This window comes from Salminus brasiliensis, chromosome 11 (assembly GCF_030463535.1).
Source record: "Salminus brasiliensis chromosome 11, fSalBra1.hap2, whole genome shotgun sequence".
Classification (NCBI taxonomy): domain Eukaryota; kingdom Metazoa; phylum Chordata; class Actinopteri; order Characiformes; family Bryconidae; genus Salminus; species Salminus brasiliensis.
This window is the reverse complement of record NC_132888.1, coordinates 15151307-15173185: the sequence shown is the minus strand read 5'-3', so window position 1 is coordinate 15173185 and position 21879 is coordinate 15151307. Positions and strand designations below refer to the sequence as shown.

The 21879-nt window shown below is 43.4% G+C and overlaps 2 protein-coding genes across 7 annotated transcripts in view; both read right to left on the bottom strand.

Annotated features, from left to right (window-relative positions):
• Window positions 1-2399: 2399 nt before the first annotated feature.
• On the bottom strand, window positions 2400-15852 carry akap1b (A kinase (PRKA) anchor protein 1b). 2 transcript variants are annotated; one of them, XM_072691930.1, is made up of 12 exons: window positions 15702-15852; window positions 11544-11650; window positions 9136-10721; window positions 7692-7825; window positions 7367-7493; window positions 7129-7256; window positions 6503-6680; window positions 6248-6398; window positions 6075-6142; window positions 5887-5960; window positions 5729-5794; window positions 2400-5568 (listed from the first exon to the last, which is right to left on the bottom strand). In XM_072691930.1, exons 3-12 carry the CDS (start codon window positions 10694-10696, stop codon window positions 5506-5508), a joined length of 2550 nt encoding a protein of 849 aa, XP_072548031.1. In that variant the 5' UTR covers window positions 10697-10721; window positions 11544-11650; window positions 15702-15852; the 3' UTR covers window positions 2400-5505. The 2 variants fall into 2 exon arrangements, with proteins under 2 accessions (XP_072548031.1, XP_072548030.1); XM_072691929.1 differs by lacking the exon at window positions 11544-11650.
• A 2580-nt stretch (window positions 15853-18432) lies between these two features.
• nf1a (neurofibromin 1a) overlaps window positions 18433-21879 on the bottom strand; it is a 63948-nt gene continuing 60501 nt past the window's right edge. For 3 of the 5 annotated variants that reach the window (XM_072691923.1, XM_072691924.1, XM_072691925.1), the window contains one exon: window positions 18433-21760. In XM_072691923.1, coding sequence (XP_072548024.1) covers window positions 21618-21760 — 143 coding nt within the window. In that variant the 3' untranslated portion in view covers window positions 18433-21617. The remainder of the gene's footprint in view (window positions 21761-21879) is intronic. The other 2 variants (XM_072691926.1, XM_072691928.1) reach the window with 1 other exon arrangement.

The following is a 21879-nucleotide window of genomic DNA, read 5'->3' as shown; positions in this document are numbered from 1 at the left end:
AAACACACTCAATACTTAGTGGCAAAGCCTTTGTTTGCAAGCACAGCGGTGAGACGTTTGTTGTAGTTAACCACAAGTTTAGCACACACACCAGGGGGAATTTTGGCCCACTCTTCTTTGCAGATCCTCTCTAAATCATGAAGGTTGGTGGGCTGTCGCTTGGCAACTCTGACCTTCAGCTCCCTCCATAGATTTTCGATCGGATTGAGGTCTGGCGACTGGCTGGGCCACTCCATGACCTTAATGTGATTTTTCTTGAGCCAATCCTTTGTTGCCTTTGCTGTATGTTTAGGGTCGTTATCATGTTGGAAGACCCAACCACGGCCCATTTTCAGATCCCTGGCAGAGGGGAGGAGGTTGTCCCTCAGGATTGTGCGGTACATGGCTCCATCCATCTTCCCAGTGATGCGGTGAAGTAGCCCTGTACCCTTGGCAGAGAAACACCCCCAAAACATTATGCTTCCACCTCCATGCTTGACGGTGGGCACAGTGTTCTTGGGGTCATAGGCAGCATTTTTCTTCCTCCACACATGGCGGGTGGAGTTGAGGCCAAAAAGTTCAATTTTGGTCTCGTCTGACCACAAAACCTTCTCCCAATAACTTGGTTCATCTTTCAAATGATCATTGGCATACTTGAGGCGCGCCTCCACATGTGCTCTCTTCAGCAGGGGTACCTTTCGGGCACTGCAGGATGTGAATCCATTGTTGCGCAAAGTGTTGCCAATTGTTTCCTTGCAAACTGTGGTCCCAGCTGCCTTCAGGTCATTTGCTAACTCCTGCCGAGTGGTTGCAGGACGAATTCTGACTGTTCTCAGCATCATTGCCATCCCACGAGGCGAAATCTTCTTTGGAGCACCGGGCCGAGGTCTGTTGATTGTCATGTTATACTCTTTAAACTTTCTGATAATTGCACCAATAGTTGTTACTTTCACATCCAACACCTTACTAATCTTTTTGTAGCCCATTCCAGCTTTGTGAAGGTCAACAATTCTGACTCTGAGGTCCTGTGACAGCTCTTTGGTTTTACCCATGTTGGAGACTTGAAATCTGTGTGATCTGTCTGATTCTGTGGACAGGTGTTTTTCACACAAGTGATTAGTGAGAACAGGTGGCTTCAGGTCAGGTAACAAGTTGATTGGGAGTGTCTAACTGGTCTGTAAAAGCCAGAACTGCTAATGAATACTAAGGGATCAAATACTTATTTCACTCCATGAAATACAAATCAATTAATATATATTCCTTAGATTTATTTTCTGGATTTTCTTTTTAATATTCTGTCTCTCCATGTAAGAATACATCTACCATTAAAAGTATAGAATGATCATGTCTTTATTAGTGGGCCAACGAAGAAAATCAGCAAGGGATCAAATACTTCTTGGACTCACTGTATACACTGAGACATACAAATAATGGAGCATTATTATTATTCTTTCACCACATTCAGTCTGTCAGTCCTTGTGATTTAACGCACACAGATCTAATAGCACTCCGAAATATCTCTGGTCACTCCAATATATATATATAAATATATATATCACTGTATTTCCAATTGATCTAAAATGTGCTTTCTTGTCCTAGTTTCACATGAATCAGCACACTCTGGGACACATTTGTGTGTTTATTAACCTAAAACAGCTTACTGTGACAGTTACTGTGTCTAAATTAACACATCTGCTGTCTTAAATGTCTGTAATTAAAATAAAAGTAGTGTAGTACTGATAACTGCAAAGTGTTTTGTGAAGATGTTGGCTAATGATCACTTACGCTTATGTTTATTCTTTTCAGGCTGTCACTACACTTCTTTGCCTTGTAGAAACTGCTTCCATTACATAAATACAGCAAGAAGTAACAAGAAACTACTCTTCAAAAGTTTATAACTGCTTATTGAAAGCATAACTTAGTGTAATGCTAGATGATCACTTGTTGGTGTTATATGATACCATTAAAAGATATAATACCCTTTAACCAGGCAAAGTTCTGGTTGCAGGTTCTAGGAGTTATCTTTGTTCCGTGTCACAGCCTTTAGTAAAGAGCCCTTGAAGGGTGTCCAATCCTAAAAACACCTGGAACCAGACGTAAAGCCATCAGCTAATTTGCAGCATATCTTCTGGACATGCAGGTATGCTTACTATTGATCCATAATGCTATAAATCCCTGAACAAAACCTAAAAGAAAAAGTTATTTATATGAAGATATACTAACATGACCAGAAGAAAATTAATTCAGCTGTACAAGAGGACTAAGACCACCTGACGAGTGGGCATTAGGGTAATTTCAACTAGTTATAAATAAAAAAAATAAATGGAAATATATCCATATCTGTTAGTCTGACTTATGAGCAGTGGAAAGCTCTACTCTTCATTTAATCAATGATATGTGAAACACAAAACAGATACGAGCAAGTTTTAATAACTTTATTCTCTTTTTTTAATAGATCTGTACAACCAAGAATCAAACCTTTTTCATGAGTCTAGCAAAAACTGACCTGTACATGTCTACGCTCTGGACAGGATTGCTTACACTCACATGAATCAAAAATGATTAATAAACTAGCTAGGTAAAACACTTCAAACCAGTCCTACCGACAGAGAACAAGGAGTAGATTTTGGAAAGGGGTGGGGGGGGGGGGGAGAGAAAAGAAATATGTTCCCTTTTGTTTCCTACACTCTCCCCAGTGTTATACAAAAGTACAGCGAAATCTTATTTACACAGACCTGGACAAATCAAGCAATACAGTGTGATGAAGCATTATGAGAGTGGGGTGGAGGTTATTACGATACTCCGTTTGTCTTGAATAGAATAAAGAATGATGAGAAACTGCCTGAACCGAGGAAATGAGCTGACAGTATTGATATAGATATCCATGGCTGCAACTCTACCATGAACTATGAACTTGCTATCCTTTCCTAAAATCCCTGCCTACCTGAACCACCCCTTTTCAAAAAAATTTAAAAAAGAAGTCCAAAGTTCCTGCAGTCGGGTCACTGTGGCTCCTTATCCATTCTGTCTGCTTAGTGCAGGTACACACACTTCCAGAAATTGATAAGAGGTTAAAAACCAGTACGTAAGCCATGTAGTACCACTTTGCCTGACACTGACATGTTACCACAGATTTAGACAACACACTAAACACAGCAGACAGGAGGGAAAGCCCATTCCTGAGACTCAGCATAGATATTACAGTACCTACAGCTTTCAGAGACAGTGAGGATACTGCAACGAGTAGTGTAGAAAAGTGCATTCCCTTCTGCAGTAACTTCTACAGAAGAATATCCTTCCACACCAGTTTTTAAGTGTTTGCAGGGCTGTAAGGATCATTACACTATGCAATCTTTACAGTTCAAGGGGGTGACCTGTATTCCTATAACTGAAGAAAAGAAAGAAAATTCAAGTTTGTCTTTATCCTGAAACGGTTCTTAGGTTGATATCAGACATGTGGATATAAAATGCTCCTTATCACACAAGCAGTTCAAGCCGTGATATGAGCAGACCCCAACTGGAGTTCTAGTGGGTGATTCTCAGAATACAGAGAATGCTAGCAGCACACACAACAGTATGGGACCAATAATAGTGGAAAGTAGTAGTGCTCACCAAAAGAACCCTAACAGACTGATTAAAACTGTAGTAAAAGCCCAATAGAAACGCCAATCAGACAGGTTTGGAACTGCCAACATCAGGAGAATGATAGTGGAGCAGCAGCAGGAAACTGGGTGAATGAAACCTGGCTAAACAAAAACGTCAATTGCCCAAATGTAACACAGATCACGGTCAAAAACATACAAAAACAAACAAAAAAAAACAAATCTCAGTGGTTTACATTCTGTTCACCATATTACAGGTACTGCAACAGACCGCACACTGTAACAAAGTCAAACCAAACTTCCAAAGAAAAAGAAAAAAAAGCTGTGACTGAGACTTAAAGCGTTTATCCTCCACCGCAAACCAATCATGAGCACATCATCTAAATGCCATTTCATGAGCCAATTAACACAGGGTTTACAACCAGGGTGGCTTTTCCGCGATTCACAGAACGTAGAAAACGGCTACTGACCATCACGAGACCATTTACATCCATGAGACCTGACTGAGGAGTAAAGCAAGACTAGCAGGCAGCCAGCCAGCCACACTACATACAATGAACTGTGGGCTTCTTGCATGACCGGTGGATCAACATAGGACTAGGCCCAAAGGTGTGCTCTGAACAGGATTACATGCATACAGTAGACACAGTCTTACTAGATCATCTACCCAAAACAGGAGCCCCCCCTCGCAGACAGTGTTCTGGTTTAGAAGTCTCATCCGACCAGCAAGTGTAGTGATTTCACAAGTCAGGAGAAAAAGAGGGGGGAAAAAATAATAATAATAAATAAAAAGTGTAGCGAGGCCATGTCGTTTCAGTGAAGCACAACCCAATGCCTTTGTGTATTCCTCAAGATACAGGGAGAAGGACGAGCCCAGAAACAAACAGCCCAGAGAGCAAGTTGTATAGTGTCTCCTTATATAATGGGCTACAGTTACGAGCTGCATTTGGTGAGAACGCTTGACACCAGGCCTGTTCACATCGAAGGCAATTTGCAGGGCATGTCCCACAGAGCTAGTGTGCTGGGGAGGGGGTAGGGGTCACGTTTCCCCCCATAAGGCCACATTGCTGTACAGAGAGAAGTTGGGGTGGAAGATCAGACAGGATCTGTGGAGCAGTGGTAGTTCTTCATCGTCACATGACAAACTTGGACAAGTCCCGTTTCACACACTTGATGCGCAGAGACTTTTGGAACAGCGGATGGCACTCTGGTCCTGCCCTCACACGAGCAGCCGGCTTCAGTGAACCACCAGCGTCCGAAAACAAATCCGGTCAGCACATGAACTACTGAGACAGGGCTACAAAAACGGAAGTATGCACAGGTTGTTGAGATCAGTCCCAAACCGAACATTTTACAACCGAGTCTTTTCAAACGCTACCAACGTTGAGCGTTGACGGCACCATAGTTATACTCTTAAATGTACATTATTTTTTCTTCATATAATTACAGTGTTTACAGCCATGGCATAATCATCCATAGTCATGATTACTTGTGCTGGAAGGAGTCTGGTTGGACGGAAAACATGATCTTTTTTGTAGTTACCTTTTTTTTTTAAGGTATCTATTAAGGTACCTTTTTTTTTAAGGTATCTTTTCATTTTAAGTACTCTTCATTACAGCAATGAAGATTTCCCCTTATTCATTTCTTAAACAGCATTCTCTGATTAACTTGGCTTCATATTCATCTATCACTTTTTTTCCTGCATTTCAACAAATGGATTTATTCTGAAAGGGAGTACAACTCAAAACAAAGCCTCAAAACCCAAAACTGAAAAGTAATTCTCCCATAGTCAGCGATGTGCACTTCAGGTTGAGGGTGTTAAGGGGTGGGGGTGTGATGCAGGTCAATCCTGCGCGCTGACAAGATAAAAGGGGTGAGGAGGTGATAAGAAGTCGGGACGAGGAGGGGGCAGGGATCAGACGGATCAGAAGCTGTCAACCCAGGTGGCAAAGCCTCGCTCTGCCAAAGTGCGGTTCAGCAACACCAGCTAAAAAATAGGAAAAAAAATAAAATTGGAGATAAAACCATTACCAGGTTGATGTTCTTTTCATAGTCAAAATAACACTGGCTACAAGTTCTCTAAATGTGAGGCACTGTCCTCTATGTAGTTAGCTTACTGGGGAAAAAACAATTGCAAATGTACTCACCTCATCTCCAACCATGTTCCACATTTGTACTAACGGAAGGCCTGTGTTATTGTCATAATTTGTGACCTAAAAAAAACAAACAAAAAACAATAACAATAAAATGGATGTGTTTAATTGTACTTCTTAAAACATTTTAATACAGTAAAATTCTTCAGTACTTGGGCTAGCAATGGGACCCCTCGTGTCATCTCTTCCAGGGCAGAGCTGGCTTCAGTTGAAAATCGATCCTCTCCTGCAGAGGACATGGAGGGGCTAGTTATTAAAGTGGTTAAAAGACAGCAGGCAGACTTTACTTAGGGTAAACGCAACACTAAAATATTATAAAACACTAAAATCTATTCCTTACCAGGAAGAGGAGCAACATTGTCCAGTAACACTTCCGTTCCTTGGAATGGTAACGTCACAAAGTCAGACCTGAAAGAAAGAAATTATTTAAGAAAAGGAAAGCTAGAGAAAAAAAATTAAAAAAAATAAAATTGCCATGGTGTCACACTAAACACCAAGCAAAGGAGCAGTAACCTAATCTGTCGGAGGGTATCACTCTTCACTCGGTCGTAGCCGCCGTAGTCTACGTATCGGATCTCCACTTCGTTGGAATCCTTGAAGAATGAGATGACCTGTGCACGCCACCACGCACCATCAACTGCAGGAGCTGCACAGATCACACCAACTAAAGAGAAGGAGAAAGGAGGAGAAGAAAAGGTAAAGGAACTGATTTTGCAAAAGGACATTACCTATTGAGAGGAGTGGACTTCCTTAGTGAGAGTTTCTCACCTTCAGCTGGAGATGGCAGGGCCGGGGTTCCTGGCTGGGAATAGCACAGGAACATCTGCTGGTCCAGGCTGCGCAGGGCATGATAGGTTGGGTGGGTGTGTTGCTGCACAAACACGTGGCCAGCTGAGACGATATTCACCACAATAACCTCCACTGTCACACCATTAGGAAGGAGGAGCTGCAAGATGAAGAAAGACAAAGTTTACTAAACCTATTTAGTTTTTGACTGTTCATTCACCATTTCCTCAGGTGCCAGAGCAAAGAAAAACTGTCAGAGCACAATTTGGAACCACTCAGCTATACACTGCTGTGTGATAAGTCATCTTTAAATAACACTAGAAAACCTTCCTGGGATGCAAAACAAGAGCAGAGGAAAATAATCTATAAAATATATATATAAGGTTTCCTGAGCATAGATTATGAGGTCTGGGAAACCAAACCTACAAGTCTATAAAGACCACTGTAGTCACCAACTTTCTTCATACAAGTCTACCCTTCTGCAGAAATCAGCCCCACTCCCCCTGTCAAACCTGTCAAAATCAGGACTGCCCAATACGAATGTCTTGCAGCCCTTCTTTTAATAGACAAACACTGGATAGATATATAGTTTTTAGAATATGCATTACCCAGGACGTCATGGGCAGTGAAGGCAGTGAGAGGGGCAGCGGTGGGGGCGCGTACAGGTTGGTCAGGTCCAAGTCTTTGAACTTCTTACCGATCAGAGCCAACGCTTTGTCTACCTGCTGCTGGGTGCCTGAGAGCAAGAGAAGGAAACAAAAGGAAAAACATTTTAACACAAATCAAACTCATCAATCCATCTTGAAGAACCTAATGAAACCTGACAGCATTTTGCAGCTCACTCACCTTCTATATGGCAGATCTGAAACTCTTGAGTGTAAGGCAGGGTTGAAATGTAGATCTTTGCACCAGAGCTCTGCTTTAGAAAGCTCACATACCTCCCTTGCTTGCCAATTAATCTGCCAACTAGATGCTAGAACAGAGAGAAAAATCAGAGCCAAGTCAATATTAGTGACCGACAGAAATGCTATACGAGTCTTGTTCAGTTCAAAATAACTAAAGAATACATTAGACAAGTACATGCAGGCAAAAGAACTGAGTTTTTAAAACCATGCAAACTGCTTTTGAAACAGCTTCACTAACAATTAGGGACAGTACTGAAAAGGCTCACCTTTGGCACCTCTATCTCCCACACAATCAGCTCAGAACTCTGTGATGGGCTGGCTTGGCTGCCACTCTGCTGGGCATCTGCTGCCCCTAAGGTGGAGTAGCTGTCCACTGAATCCATACTGTTCACATCTGAACCTGGATCAAAACGTTCATATTAATTCAGTGACCTTAAGTTTGTCAGGACTCTATAACTACGCGCACACATACATCCACCATGGTTATGACTAACCTCAAAGCCTAAAAAACGCAGGTGTTTAACCCATGTCTTTGAAGATCAAAAACAAATAGCTGCTTAACCAGGTCATACCTGTCTGCTAAGCAACAGGTGTAACTAAAACACAAGTTACACAGATGAACAACAATAATACTTAAAACGACTGCTCTCCAGAGCATGACACCTACTGTGTCAAAGGGAAGACGAGACATAGCTCTCCTTAAATAAGGGGGGCAAAAACAAAGGACGGGAAATGTTGCCTGCAGAAATGGCAAAGATATAACATTTCACCCCGACTGAAAACACAAGTGAGAAAGTGAAGACTGGGAGACACCAGAAAACATCTGGCTAGGCATAAGACCACACTTTTCTAACATCGGAACAGGCTTAAAAAGAGCACAACAGTACTACTGCAGCATTTCCTGTCCCACTGTGAAAAAAGACAGGGGGACAGGACAAATGTGGCAGGCAGTTTGAAACAAATAACCAGGTGCTGTGACAAACACCTTTCCTAAGACACAGGCAGAGGAGGATCACAGAGCAGATGCTAGAATGGCCACACTTCGCAAAGTGTCAAATCAAATGACAGATGGGACAATTGGTTCCTGCCAAAATAAACAGTAAAACACTCTGACACTGCCCAAAATTCAGCTAAAGAAAGGATAATCCACTTTTACGCTGCAAAACACTTCCAAGCCAAAAGACAACCTAGGGACTACTGCTGGTGCAAGTAGTAAGAATGTGCAAGTGGAGGCTCTCCTCATGTAACATGCACTGTTTGGGAATTTGAGAAGTTGAGGTTTCCATGGGTCTGACAGTAAATGATCTACACTGCTTAACTGTTAAAGGGTAGCCCTTACCTTAGACTAACCAAACTTTACCACAAAAAGGCTAAAGGGGGCATTTCTGGGGTGAATTTAAATGGATTGCTACATCCACACTACAGAGTCTGGCCTTAAATATACAGTAAAAATCTATAGTACTATTAGGGATCAGGGCCAACCCATGTACATTTCAATGCCTTAAGTTTAAGGCGGATCCAGTTCCAACCTTTAGTTTCTTACCACTACAGCAAATCACCCTCTTTGTGCCTCCAGTAGGCACAATTACAAGGCATTATTCACAGGCTGCCCACAGAGAGAAGAATCCTTAAACTATCTATTTGCAAGAGAGCTCCTTGGTATCAGACAACACTCAGCAACAGGTACTCTGACTGGATCATGGCACTCACCTCCTGACTGGTCTGCCTCTGCTTCACTGGTTCCGTTTCGGAGGCCCATCCCATTGAGCCGTGCCGCTTCACACACAGCTGCTACGTGCTCTCTAGTCAGCGCTGGCTCTTCCAACTCTGTTAAATCTGAACTCTCCTGCAAACCATCCTCCTTTTCTACCGAACTTCTGGAGATCCCTGAAACCTGAATAAGGTCCTCTTTACTCTCAGGCACCACTGAGGACAAACCCGTACTGAGGAGAAGGTCCTCGCTGCTGATGCCATCCTCCGACTGGCATGTGCTACATCCAGAGTCCTCCGTTGCGGTTATGACCTCCTCAGCCTGAAGCTTGGGAAGTACCGGGGTCGATGCCAACTGTCCCTGAGAGGACACCAAACACTCCTGCTTATCCTCTGCATTCTCCCATACGGAAGGAGTGAGGCAGCCATTGATGACCTCCTTCACAATCTGTGCTGCCTGCTGCTGTAGGTCATCTGTGTGACTTTGGGAAGAGGATCCCACATGAGATGTATGGAGATCCTGGTCCCTCATTGTTTCCTTTCCATTAAAAGTAGGTGCACTGCTGCTATCTGCCCCAGTTGTTTTGCAGCTGCTCACCGCCATGACCTCCTGTTGGGCTGCCGTAATGACCTCAGTGATGAGACTGGCGGCCAAGTGCTGAAGTTCCTCCATGTTGTCACTGGTCTCAGTAGGCCGACTAAAGTTCCCATTCTCATGGCGCTGGGGTCTTACAGAAGCATCTGAGAGTGGTGTGCTGGCAGAGAGGGGAAATGAAGCAGATACCATAGGGCTCTCTGGGCCAACAGAGTGCCTAAGCACAGACTGGGCACACTCATCTTTGGTAGAGGAAGGGCTGTCTTTCACCAAGTCCACTTGGACCTTCTCAGCAAAACGGACAGCCAATATGTCGCCAGCTACCTCTCCCTCAGGTTCAAGGCGCTCTGCTTTGGCTAGCTCCACACCCGAGGATACAGCAGGCGCTACTTCCTTTGTGTCAGGTTCCTGTTGGCCGGACGTTTGATCCTGAGGCTGTTCATCTTCTGTAGGAAGGTGACTTGACTCCGTGCTTACAGCAGCTGCCTCTGGTCTGTTAAGAGAACATTTCTCTACCACATTTGATGGGGTTGAGGATGGGACTGGGGGATTCTGCCTGATGGTCTCAGGGCTGCCCTGTTGGGAGTCTGTAGTTGTACTGATGCAAGAGGGAGCGCCCAGTTTTCTGGACGCTACCACTGCCAAGCAAACTGGTTCTACCGAGGTCTTTGTTGCTGGTGCATGAACCTGCGCTATCACCTCCTGCTCAGCAGGCCTCTGCTCTTTGGCCTTAGGTCTGTCTTGACAGGTTCTGCCATGTGTAACACTGGCTGCTGGACAGCCTTTATCCACCATTCCGTTGCTGCCCTCATTTGGCGAAGCCAACAAGCCCATGGCATGTCCCTCCTCACTCTTGTGGCTTGTGATTCGTGCTTTCTTGCGTGAGGTGTACCACCACCAGCAGCCTATGAGCGCTAGCACACCAGGAAGCGTGTACGGGACAAAGGATCGAAACCTCAGCGGCATTTCCTGGGAACCCTAGCTACTACTCCTGAGAACAGAGAAAATACAAGGCAGGAATTAGAATTCAGAAGTTTACATACGCAAAAACACTGACCATTGTTCATTTACCAAACTGATTAATTTGTATCTATAGTTTTAAACTCTAGGCCACCTCATATTTCCATTAGGGATGTGCTTTCTGACCAATTGTGATTCAAGAATCCTCGAGAGTTCAAGAAAACCTCCTTAGACGCGACAATGCTACAGCTGAACAAACTAGTGCTGAAGGCTGCGGAGTACTTGCTGCCTTCTACAAGAGTTATTTTCACCTCAGTGGACAACGTGCCAATGATCAGTTTTTCTGTGAAAAATATATGAACTGTTTCTGAACCTAGCTAACGTCACAGAGAATATTTCCACATATCCATACATCTCTGCCTTCTTAGTCACATCCTTGACAACTCGCTTATGTTTAGACACCCAAAATCGCAAAACAAACAAACCCACATTATCTGTAAACTGATTTTGCTATTCTATTACACATTAATCTGAGACTCTTCATAAGAGGAGGTCAATTAAAGATTCATTTATTAGTTCTAGATAATTCTGAGTTATCATCGGAGACTGTGAAAAAAAAAAAAATCAATTGCCTCAATATAAGAAAAAAAGACTAAGATGCTGCACTGTTTATAACTACAGGTATGTGTGTATGTATATACTACAATACAACTACTGTAATAAAAAAAATGTTTAATTATTCATTAAATTCACATTTACACACACACACACACACACACGTGTATAAATATATAAAATAATCTATAATAAAAAGTAACTGCACATTTATAAACTAGACAGAAAGTGTACATACTTGTTTAATCTGTGAACAGTCCCAAAAAGTAAGTCCCCTTACTCTTACTTCATGGCATATGGGCCAGCATGGCTATGCTCACATAGCAGCCACTAGGAACAGCAGGCCTGTTGAAAAGGGGAGGATTTTGTGTACTATAGTAGAAAAGTAAAGGCGGGGCCACACAGCTACACTTAACAGCTAACAGGCTGACAGGACTACGTGCTGCGGACACTTCTGCGCCGATTGGCCAGCAGCTGCACCATGTTAAAAAAAGGACACCCAAGCATGCCTTTCCTTAACTGAGCCAGAGAAGCCCAGCCTGTGGAAAGAAAAAAATGTATTGCAGGGGGAGACATGCCTCCTCTCGACACTGCACTATATAAAAAGGACACCGTGCTAATACACGCTGAACTTGGACTTTGATCCCACAGAGATGGGCTGAACTGGGGAGTGCCAGTAGTATGGCTAACGGGAGGACACACACACACCATGTGTTACACCTAGGTAATATCACTGTGCGAATCTATTAGACCCTGGAATTTAAGAGATGCTCTACAATGAAGGGAAGAAGCTGACAGTAGTGTAAATTAAAGAGCGCATTGACTCACGCTATATGCTGGTCTACAACCTGCTTTGAAAAACGCTTGTTAGGAGGTGTGTATAACAAGCACGAGGAAGCAAGGTTTAATATGGAGTGGGCAGGCAAGAAAGAGGTCAGTTACAAACTACGTAGTACTGATAAAATTCCACGCTATAACTGGATTAACCTCTTGATGGCTAATCTTTAACAAAACACTTGTTTTAACAAAATGCAACAAGGAGCATGTATGTGAAAAAGATGGATCGTATTCACAGAAAAATAAAAAGTTAATTTACTCGCTTGTTAATAAGTAACACTCAAAACACACAAGTACAAATATTAATTCTTGCAGAGCACTTTCCATATTCAAAATGACTCAACTTGGTCTGAAATCTTTGTGACATACAACTTTCTCTTCTCAATGGAAGACCTTACAACATGGACGAAGGATCTCGTTACTAAGATTACACCCATAAGAGGTTTAGCTATGAATGACGGTGGATTAAAGGAGACGTCTAAATGGTGAGATGCGTTAGTCCCTCCTTAAAAGGGAGATAGGGAATTCAACTACTAAACAAAACAGGCGAAAACACTTGTGCAATGATCAGATTTTCCCAAACCGTTACATTACCCCATGTCAAGGCTCTGAAATTTCTGTTGCTGTTGATTCTGTACATAGTCATTATAGACCAGTGAACTAGAAGGAGAAATGCCTTAACTAAGTGGGATGGAGATAAGGATGGTCAATCACATTGCCCTGAGCTGCCCCATCCCGGCAGTCCCACATGGCCCCATTCCTGTTAAATATCAGCTTAGTGCACACACACAACAAGCAGGCCTCGGTTGAAGAGAATACGAGTCTGCTATAGGGTTTTATCACACAGATAGAAACAGTGAGTGTAATTCATCTTAAATGAGATCCTGGACATTATTGATTATTAAGGTTGTGCGGTAATCCTAACAACAAGCCTTTTTACAATGTTTCTAATTTCATTTTAATAAGCAAAACTATTTACCAACAAATTGGGTTGCTGGGTATTAACATATAAAACCATATACTGACATTACAAGACAGTTTTAGCAATATTAAAGAAATCTTCTTTGATGGACAATGAGTTTTTATATCCATGACAAAATGACAACGTTTTCTGTCTGTAAAAATAGATACAAAACAACAGACAATACAAGCTCTGTCATGCTGTAACATTTAGCATAAGCATTCACTAACTTTATTCATTTTTGAGTAGATATTATACAACAAAACTTTATTAAACTTTAAATGTCATCAGTTACCACATAACTATAATATGTATACATTACGTGATCCTGTGCAGCACTCCAAGGCAGACTAGGGTTCAATTCCCCAGCTGGGCAAGAACACCACTCTACATCAATAGGAGTCCTTGGGCAGGACTCCTAACACTACAGTTGCTGAGCTGTGTAACATGATTCAAGCGCAAGTCTGTCTGGATAGGAGCGCCAGACGATTGATAAGCGCTGGGATATTGAATTTAGTCAATATGGCCCTGTATTACTGACAACTAACCCACAGCTTTTGCAAAAATCAATACAACCAATAAGTAATTTGATAAATGCTGCTGAATTTACATAAATAATTCTAACTACACACTGGTCTCCAACCCTGGTCTTCCAAAATCTACACCGGTGCCCTGTATGGAGGCTCTCCTGTATGGGGGTCACATGTCTCGGGCTGCAGAGAGACTTGAGCGTGCGCAATTTGGTCAACACAAAAATGTCAGTAGTTATTTTGCCAAAGCCGTCGTTCACCTTCGATGAGGTTAAATAAACCCTTCGTGAAGTGGACGCCGACAGCAGGCTTGGCCGTTATCACGGGCCCGGGCGCTTTAGTGCACACACGGAGTCAGGAATCACGGTGCGCCGCTGTACGACCTTGGGGGGGGGGGAGAGATAACGGCGGGGGTCACCGGACTTCACACTCCACACACACGAGAAACAAGCAGCGAGCACTTCGAGTGGAGGAAGCATCTTAAGCAGCTTATTAGCGTGTCCGCGTTTAGCATACAAAACACCCCGCACTGAGCCTGTGCTAATATACGCACCAACCACCACACAGCCCGCTGTGGATTCCCCCAGCACTGGAGGAAATCTCACCAGCATCAACAATGGCGAGACAGGTTGTAATAAATACCACAGAAAACCTTCGTCCTGAGCAGTGTCGAAATTAAGATGGGCATCTGGCGCATATGGCTGTGTGGCTTTTACCTCGAGGTTGCGGTGCTACATGTGCGCTAGCATGAAGCCAAAGTTGGCTCCTCGTCCGACTTTTCCGGTCCACCTTAAATGCGTCCGTTGCAGTCTACGGTCACGCACAGGCGTCAGAGCGGAGCTCCTGAGCATTTAAGGTGGACCGGACAATTGCAATAAGAAGCTGGCGAACAAGAAGCCAACTTCAGTCTCGCTGCGCTAGCAGGCTAGCTGCTTACTGCTAAGCACGACTGACATTAACTTGCTGCATCGACGCTGGAAACAAACGAATATAGACAGACTACAAATCTCTAAACAGTCCTAACACGTTAGACCCGCCGTTCGGCTTTAATAAACGGGGTGAGCTGTAAGCCCGGGCTGCTAACGGGTGCATTTTGACCTACAGCGTGTTTATTAGGGTAACGGTAGGCCGAAGCGCTGGATGAATTAATGCCGTGCAGCCAGCGAGCAAAGCCATTAGCTGCACGGAGAGGTCATCCAGGAGTAAAAGCCACAGTGCACCGTGACTTTGACCAGCACGGCCAGCTCAGTTCACGACTGTGTGCAGTTAAAAAAAACAACTCTAAATGATCGATATTCCGAGTGGATTCTCTCCTGAACGTGTCTGTAAATGTCAGCAGTTACAACATCTCGAGCTTTGCGCCATAGAAAAGGTCTGGTTTTGACTTCTAAGCGCTGTGTAGCACGAGCTAGCAGTGAGAGAGTCGCTCCACGCGTTGGACGTCAAAATTAGCTGCAACACAAAGTGAACTGGGCTAGTTAGCTTAGCTTAATAGCTAGCTAAATTAACGTTACCTGAATGAACGGGTCCTGGCTATTCGTACCTTACATTTGAAAACTGCAGCCAACGGTTGCCATGCGTGGCTTTAAGCTAGCCAGCTAGCCTGGTTTACTGGAACTTACCTATGCTAGCTAGCTACCTCCAACTTAGCTACCCACCTAGCTTGAACCGCACGCTGAAATTAGAAAGCTCTGTCAGTAACACTCTCAATAGGCTGCAAAGTGAGACAGCTTTAAGTCCTGTGTTGGCTGGGAAGCCATAATTAGTTATCTAACAGTTCTGTTTAAAGTTAGAGCACCCCTACGGCTATCTGTCAATTAAATTACACTAATTAAACGCGCCTGAAGCCTAGACAAAGCATTACAATAAAATACCAAAACACAACAAAGCACGGACATTGCTGCTGTTCGCTAACCACCCCGCTAGCTAAAGTAGAGGGCAACGCTGAGACACTACACAAGAGCAGTGAGCTAGGCAGCTAAGCAGCTATCTAGCTAGCTGTCCGTGTCCCGCATGAGCTCCCCGGTTTGAGATTTACTCTGCGCCGGGCAGAGCACAGCACACTCACCGTATCTGTACGTCCTTCTCGCCGCCACCGTGAACCGCACACCCGTATTGGTGAAGCCTAGCTACTATTCCGTCCTGTGGGCCCAACACACCCCGGCCGTGTCCCTCCGCTCAGTGTCTGTATGTGTCTTTCTCGCTCGCCTCCCCACGTGTTGACCGACCGAAAGCACTCTAAAACACAGACGCATCAGCTGATCAAATCTCGCGACAACTGCGCTACTCCCAGCGACTGCGGCTGATCTCGCGAGGCTTTGTTCCCCAGCCTTAGTGTTAAACGTGCAGCACAAAGCAGTGCAGGTACTATCATCAGAAATTAACCCTTAAAAGAACTTAGTATTTAGGTGTTGACATTTAAGTTGTAGCTGAGTAAGTATAAATTCCTTTGCTCAGGGAGCTTTGTGGCCAAGCAGCTGCTTGCAAGATTTGCATGGGAAGTGGTGTAAAGCGAACCACCACTGGACTCTGGAGCAGTGGATAAAAAAAAATTAGGGTGCACGTATTTGTCACTGTACAGTGTACAGCGAAATGTGTCCTCCGCATTTAACCCATCTGGTAGTGAACACACACTCACACACACACACACATGTGTTAGGGGCAGTGAGTACACACACACACCCAGAGCGGTGGGCAGCAGAGAGGGTAAAGGGCCTTGCTCAAGGGCCCAACAGTGGCAGCTTGCCAAGCCTGGGAATCGAACCCACAACCCTGTTATCAACAGCCCGGAGCTCTAACCGCTGAGCCACCACTGCCCCGGACGGATAGTGTGTTCTGTGATGAATCACGCTTCTCTGTCTGGGTTTGGCAAATACCAAAGACAACATTGTGCCAACTGTAAAGTTTGGTGGAGGAGGGATAATGCTAAGGGGTTGGTTTTCAAGGGTTGGCCTAGGCCAGGGGTCAGCAACATGTGGCTCCGGATCCACACACAGCTTTAACAATAAATGATCTTAAACTCTGGAGTTAGTTTATAAATGCTATATATAAATGCTGCTAATTCAACTTTAAACTCAGAAGACTGGCACACAGACTGCTGGCCACATAGCAACACAGTAGACAGTAGCTAACAAAGCAAATAACAAAGATTTAAGAGAAATGGGACATAACTGCATTCATAGACACTCCAGCTGATTTCCTGATATTAAATTACAAAACGGTCAAATACTAAGAAGTTGCTACACTGAGGTCAATTTCAGCTCCAGCTCCTTGTTCAAATTTCCCCCTTCCATCTTAAACAGTGCAGCAGTTTCATTCTGGTAAGTCAGGCACCATTGGATATTTTACAAGAAACCTTTAGTTCTGTAGAAAGGTATTCTGCCAGGGATGCAAGAAAAGCAACTATTGCTGAGATTAAGCTTTAAGCGAGCAAAGTAAGTCTGCATTTTCATTTATATTAGCACATACCAAGACATATGTACAGCAAAGATGGTAAAACATTACTTTAATAAAATGGGTAAAATCTGGCTCACAAGGTGGTTTGATTGTTGTTGAAAGTGAGTCCTCTTAACCGGTTGGTGTGGCGCAACAGATAACAACAACACCATGTGGGAGACCAGGGTTCGATTCCCGGTCTGGGTGACTATGCTGCGCTACACCAATAAGAGTCCTTGGGCAAGACTTCTAACACTACATTGGCCCACCTCTGTAATACGAGTAACCTTAAGTAAGTCGCTCTCTGCTAAATGCCGTAAATGTAATGTGTGGGTTGCTGACCCCTGCCAGGGCCCCTTAGGTCCAGTAAAGGGAAATCTGAATGCTTCAGAATTCCAAGACATTTTGGACAATTGCATGTTTCCAGCTTTGTGGAAGCAGTCTGGGAAGGACTTTTTTTTCCCAGCAGGACTGTACCCCAGTGCACAAAGCATAATTGGGTGAGGTTGGTATGGAAGGCCCACACAGACCCTGACCTTTCCTGAAAATGTGACAGTAGGGCTATGGTGCATATTTTGTATATACGCTTGCATCATTTAAACATAAAATATAAAAAAAAACTTAATTTCAGAAATTAAAGCTAAATAGTTGTTTAAAATATTTTTAAATCACCAGTCTGTAACTAGAACAAATGGACCTGGCTTGTGGCTCACTCACAATTCTCCAGAAGGGGGTGCTACTAGTACTAACATAGCTTATAGCGCTTGCAATAATGAAGACCGAGACCAACTGATCCAACAAGTTTAGAATGAGAACTTACAGAAACGAACTATGTCCCTTTTACAAATTTGAATGGGCCTGAATTAGGTGATGTTCAGCATCACCTAATTCAGGGACTGTTTTGTGTGGGTCCTGCTCAAGCACACCTGATTCAACTCTCCTGGTAATTTTCAGGTTTAGTAGGTCTGTTTGAGCAGGGAAAGCAGCAACTGTGCTGGACTCCAGCCCCTGTTGCCCATGCCTGCTATAAGCGATAGTCCTGCTGCATTGGATGTGGGCAATATAATGACCAAAGAAAATGGAAAATGAAGGGGCCATTTATTGATTTAAGGGGTTTCATGATCTGTTCAGTTTGAACTCCATACATGATCAGAAGCTGCTGGTGGGTACAAACTAATTACACCTCTATACATGATAAATAACCCAGTTAACTAATGTAGTTACTGAAAAATAAGCCTCAAGATGTAATCTAGGGGCTAAACAGGCAGATTCTAATGACTTTTATGTGGCTGCAGACACCTTCTCCATTCTTGCCTCTTGAATAAGAATGATGCAGTACTAATAGGCCGCACAGTAGCGCAGGGCACATTAAGCCTCCATAAAACCAGAATTACAAACCTGAAATAATGAATACACCTTTGATATAGGTGTGACAGGGTAGTGGACAACTTTTATTATGAACACAGGTATATTTAAATTGCCATGTTATACATGTACAGCAACTAACTGCTTTACAAAAAAGCAATACAATGTCATATTTACAATCATATAACTTCCAATTTTACACAAAAATATTTACAAGTGACAAATGTGCTGTTTACAGATGACTGGTGCAATTAAAATGTGGTAAATGCTTAAACAAATACAACTTTGCATTGTTTAATACATATAGTTAACCTTTTTTTTTTCCAATGTACGCAGTGTTCCTTAACCACAACGTGTGATGAAAAATGAGCAAGACTTTATCTTACATCATAGTTCACACACACACACACACACACACACACACACACACACACACACACACACACACACACACACACACACACACACACACACACACACACACACACACACACAGGCTGAAGGGCAAGCATGCTTCCAATGAACTGCAGTGCAGGCAGTATTCTAGATCATACCTGCATCTATAGCTTTACATATTAGGCTTCCATATATCCTGAGAACTTGCGCAGTTAAATTCAGCTGTGTACCATCAAGTCAATGCTTGGGATTAGTGAATGCATAACTGAAAGGGAGTGAAAGAGATAGATAGACAGATTATAGTCTTGGTTAGTTGAAACCCATCTTTTACCCACATCAGTCCTTTGCATGAGGTGTAGGTGTTGGTAAAATGTGTTTAACTTGAATTAAAAACGACGTCTACAATGTTTAAGTGAACTGCCTCGGCACCTTCACCAGCTGGGACTAGGAACACTGTACTACTACTCTTGCACCCTAAAATGACGGTACTCACTCACTCACGCGCACACACACAGACAACAGGGTAACATAACAGAACATTACATACTGAAGCTACATGGTTTAGACAATGACGGGGAAACAAAATAAGCTTAAGAAACAACCGAACATGGGAGTGCAGGACAGATTTGGTCCCAATTCCAAAAGCAAAAGCATGAGGCACTGTTATTCATAACTGGACTACATACACTGGACGCAGTGACAAGAGTAAACCCTTTAAGGCAATTAATTCTTAGGAGATGCAGTGGTTCAAGATATACAGGTTTAGTGGTTGAGGGGCAGAAAAACAAATTACAACCAATTGAAAACAACAGGTAACTGACTTTGGTTTCCTTAAATAAGAAGTGGGTAATGCTTCATTGCATTTGGATGCTTCTTTTGTAGTGCTAGTCTTCCCTTAAAAAGACACGGTCAGTGAGAAAATAATAGAACAAAACTAACAGTATGAAAGGTAGGATAGTGTATAGACAGAAGATTTCCACCTTATCTTCTGGAAGAAGGGGGCGTGTAGGAACAGAGAATATTGCACGTCATCAGCAAACCTCCTCAGGTCATGAGCGGTATATTGAGTACACTGTAGTGGTATTCGGTTGAAAATGTAAGTGAAATGGCACATTTGTCTTCATGCATTCATAGAGGGGAGAGGGGGGGTATGAACAAGCATGCAGAGTACATACAAGCCAAAAACTTACTTACAATGGCCTGATAAACACAAGTCCTAGTGAACATGATCTACCATGGTAAACATATAAGGCAGTCCTAAAAGAAAACGAGGCGTTTACACCATGTCCTTTCATTCCGTCTTGTGATTTATCCTTTGGTGCATCGTCACCATGCCTCCCTCTTGATATCCTGGAACTTGGGGAGGGGGGGGGCTGGCACTGATGGATTAGCTGTGTGCTTCGTGCCACTGAAAGATTAGCAGACAGAGCAACACTTCATTCTGAAGGAGCACCAGTAATGGAGTGCACACAGACCACCTCATCTCCCTTTCGGTCTTTACTTATGCCCTTTAAACACACACGTAACGTAAAACAGACAAAACAACATATATTTGAAACTAAAACCATTCCTTGTGGCTCACCACAACCTTGAGACCAAGCTGAATCCTCATATGTCCTCAACTTGTCCGTTTTATCCTGGTCATTATTGTCATCATTACAGGAATCTGACCAGTTCGCACTCTTGTCAGTATGATCATTCTTGTTAATATTATTTGAATGGTTAATGGTTATAAGAGAACAGTGATTAAGAGATACCTTTTCACTTGATTTCGAGTCATCTACCTCCACAGAATAAATATATACAGTAAATGCAGCAAGTAATGATACTTCTATATTTGAAGGACATATGATACTTTTTTTTTCCTCTTTACAGTGCAGCAAAGTATGGACATATGTATACGTGAAGAACACTTCTCTATAAGTAGTACCTGTTTTTCCCTTCCTCAGCTTATATTACAAACTATACACAGCTGATAATCCTGACAAAGGCACACAATGGACAAAACAGCAACCCAAAATGTGTGATCATCGTCGTCGTCGTCTATATATCGCTTCCATATATACATCTATCTGCTTGGTATCAGCATGATGTCCAATTGCCAGTCTGGACATCAAGCCTGTGAATAGCAGGACACTATTCTCAGGACAGAAGGACCCAAGCAAAATCCCGCCAAAGACTTTGAGGCTGTCTTTCTCCACAGTCAGTTTTGGTCAGGCGTTGTAGTGGTTGTTTATGCAAGTCCCTGGTTTGTATAGTTCTTCCAGACTTTACGGTGACAGGCCTTCAGTGTTCAGTCTCCCAAAAAAATTATAGCAGAGAATAATTCAAAGCTCGATCCACAGCCTACAGCGCAATCTCCTGCTGATACTGAAGATTAAAATAGCAGACAGCGTCTTCATACTCATGTGGCTTCCCTCAGGCTCCCCTGACTTTCAGAGCGGAAGTTGAAAAGCCGACGGGGGAAAAAGGATGCCAACTGCAGAGAGCTGCGCAGTTTACAACGTTTTCTCTTCACGCGCCAGTCAAGGCTTCTAAAGGCGGTCGATTCCGAACTGTAGTGCTGAGAAGTTCTGGCTCATCCCACCTCGTCTCTTAGATCGCTATTCCACACATGCAAACACACAGGTAAAAACGCTGTTCTTCCGTTTCTGGCTTCCTCAACAAACAAAACGAAGCTCAAACGTAAGGAACCTTCTCAGACTGGTCGACGGAGCAACAGAAACTATTTATGCAGAAAGGTAATTAATGCAGCCTCCTGAATACAGAGCTTGGTCTCAGTGCATGGTCAGACTATCTTCTTGATGCTGGTACGTTTGAAGCTGCCGGCGCTGCGCTGTTTCTGCACCTGGCTGGCTGAACCGTGGCGCGCTCGGCTACCGCTGCACAGGCTGGAGGTAGGGGACAGCTCCACGTTCTCCTTATCAATACCTGCAGGGGGAGGAAGAGACAACATACACAGGTCAAATCCCACACATTCCTACCAACCAACAATATGTGAGAAAATATTAGGACACCCTATGCCCTAATAGCTGGTATTTCACCCCCTT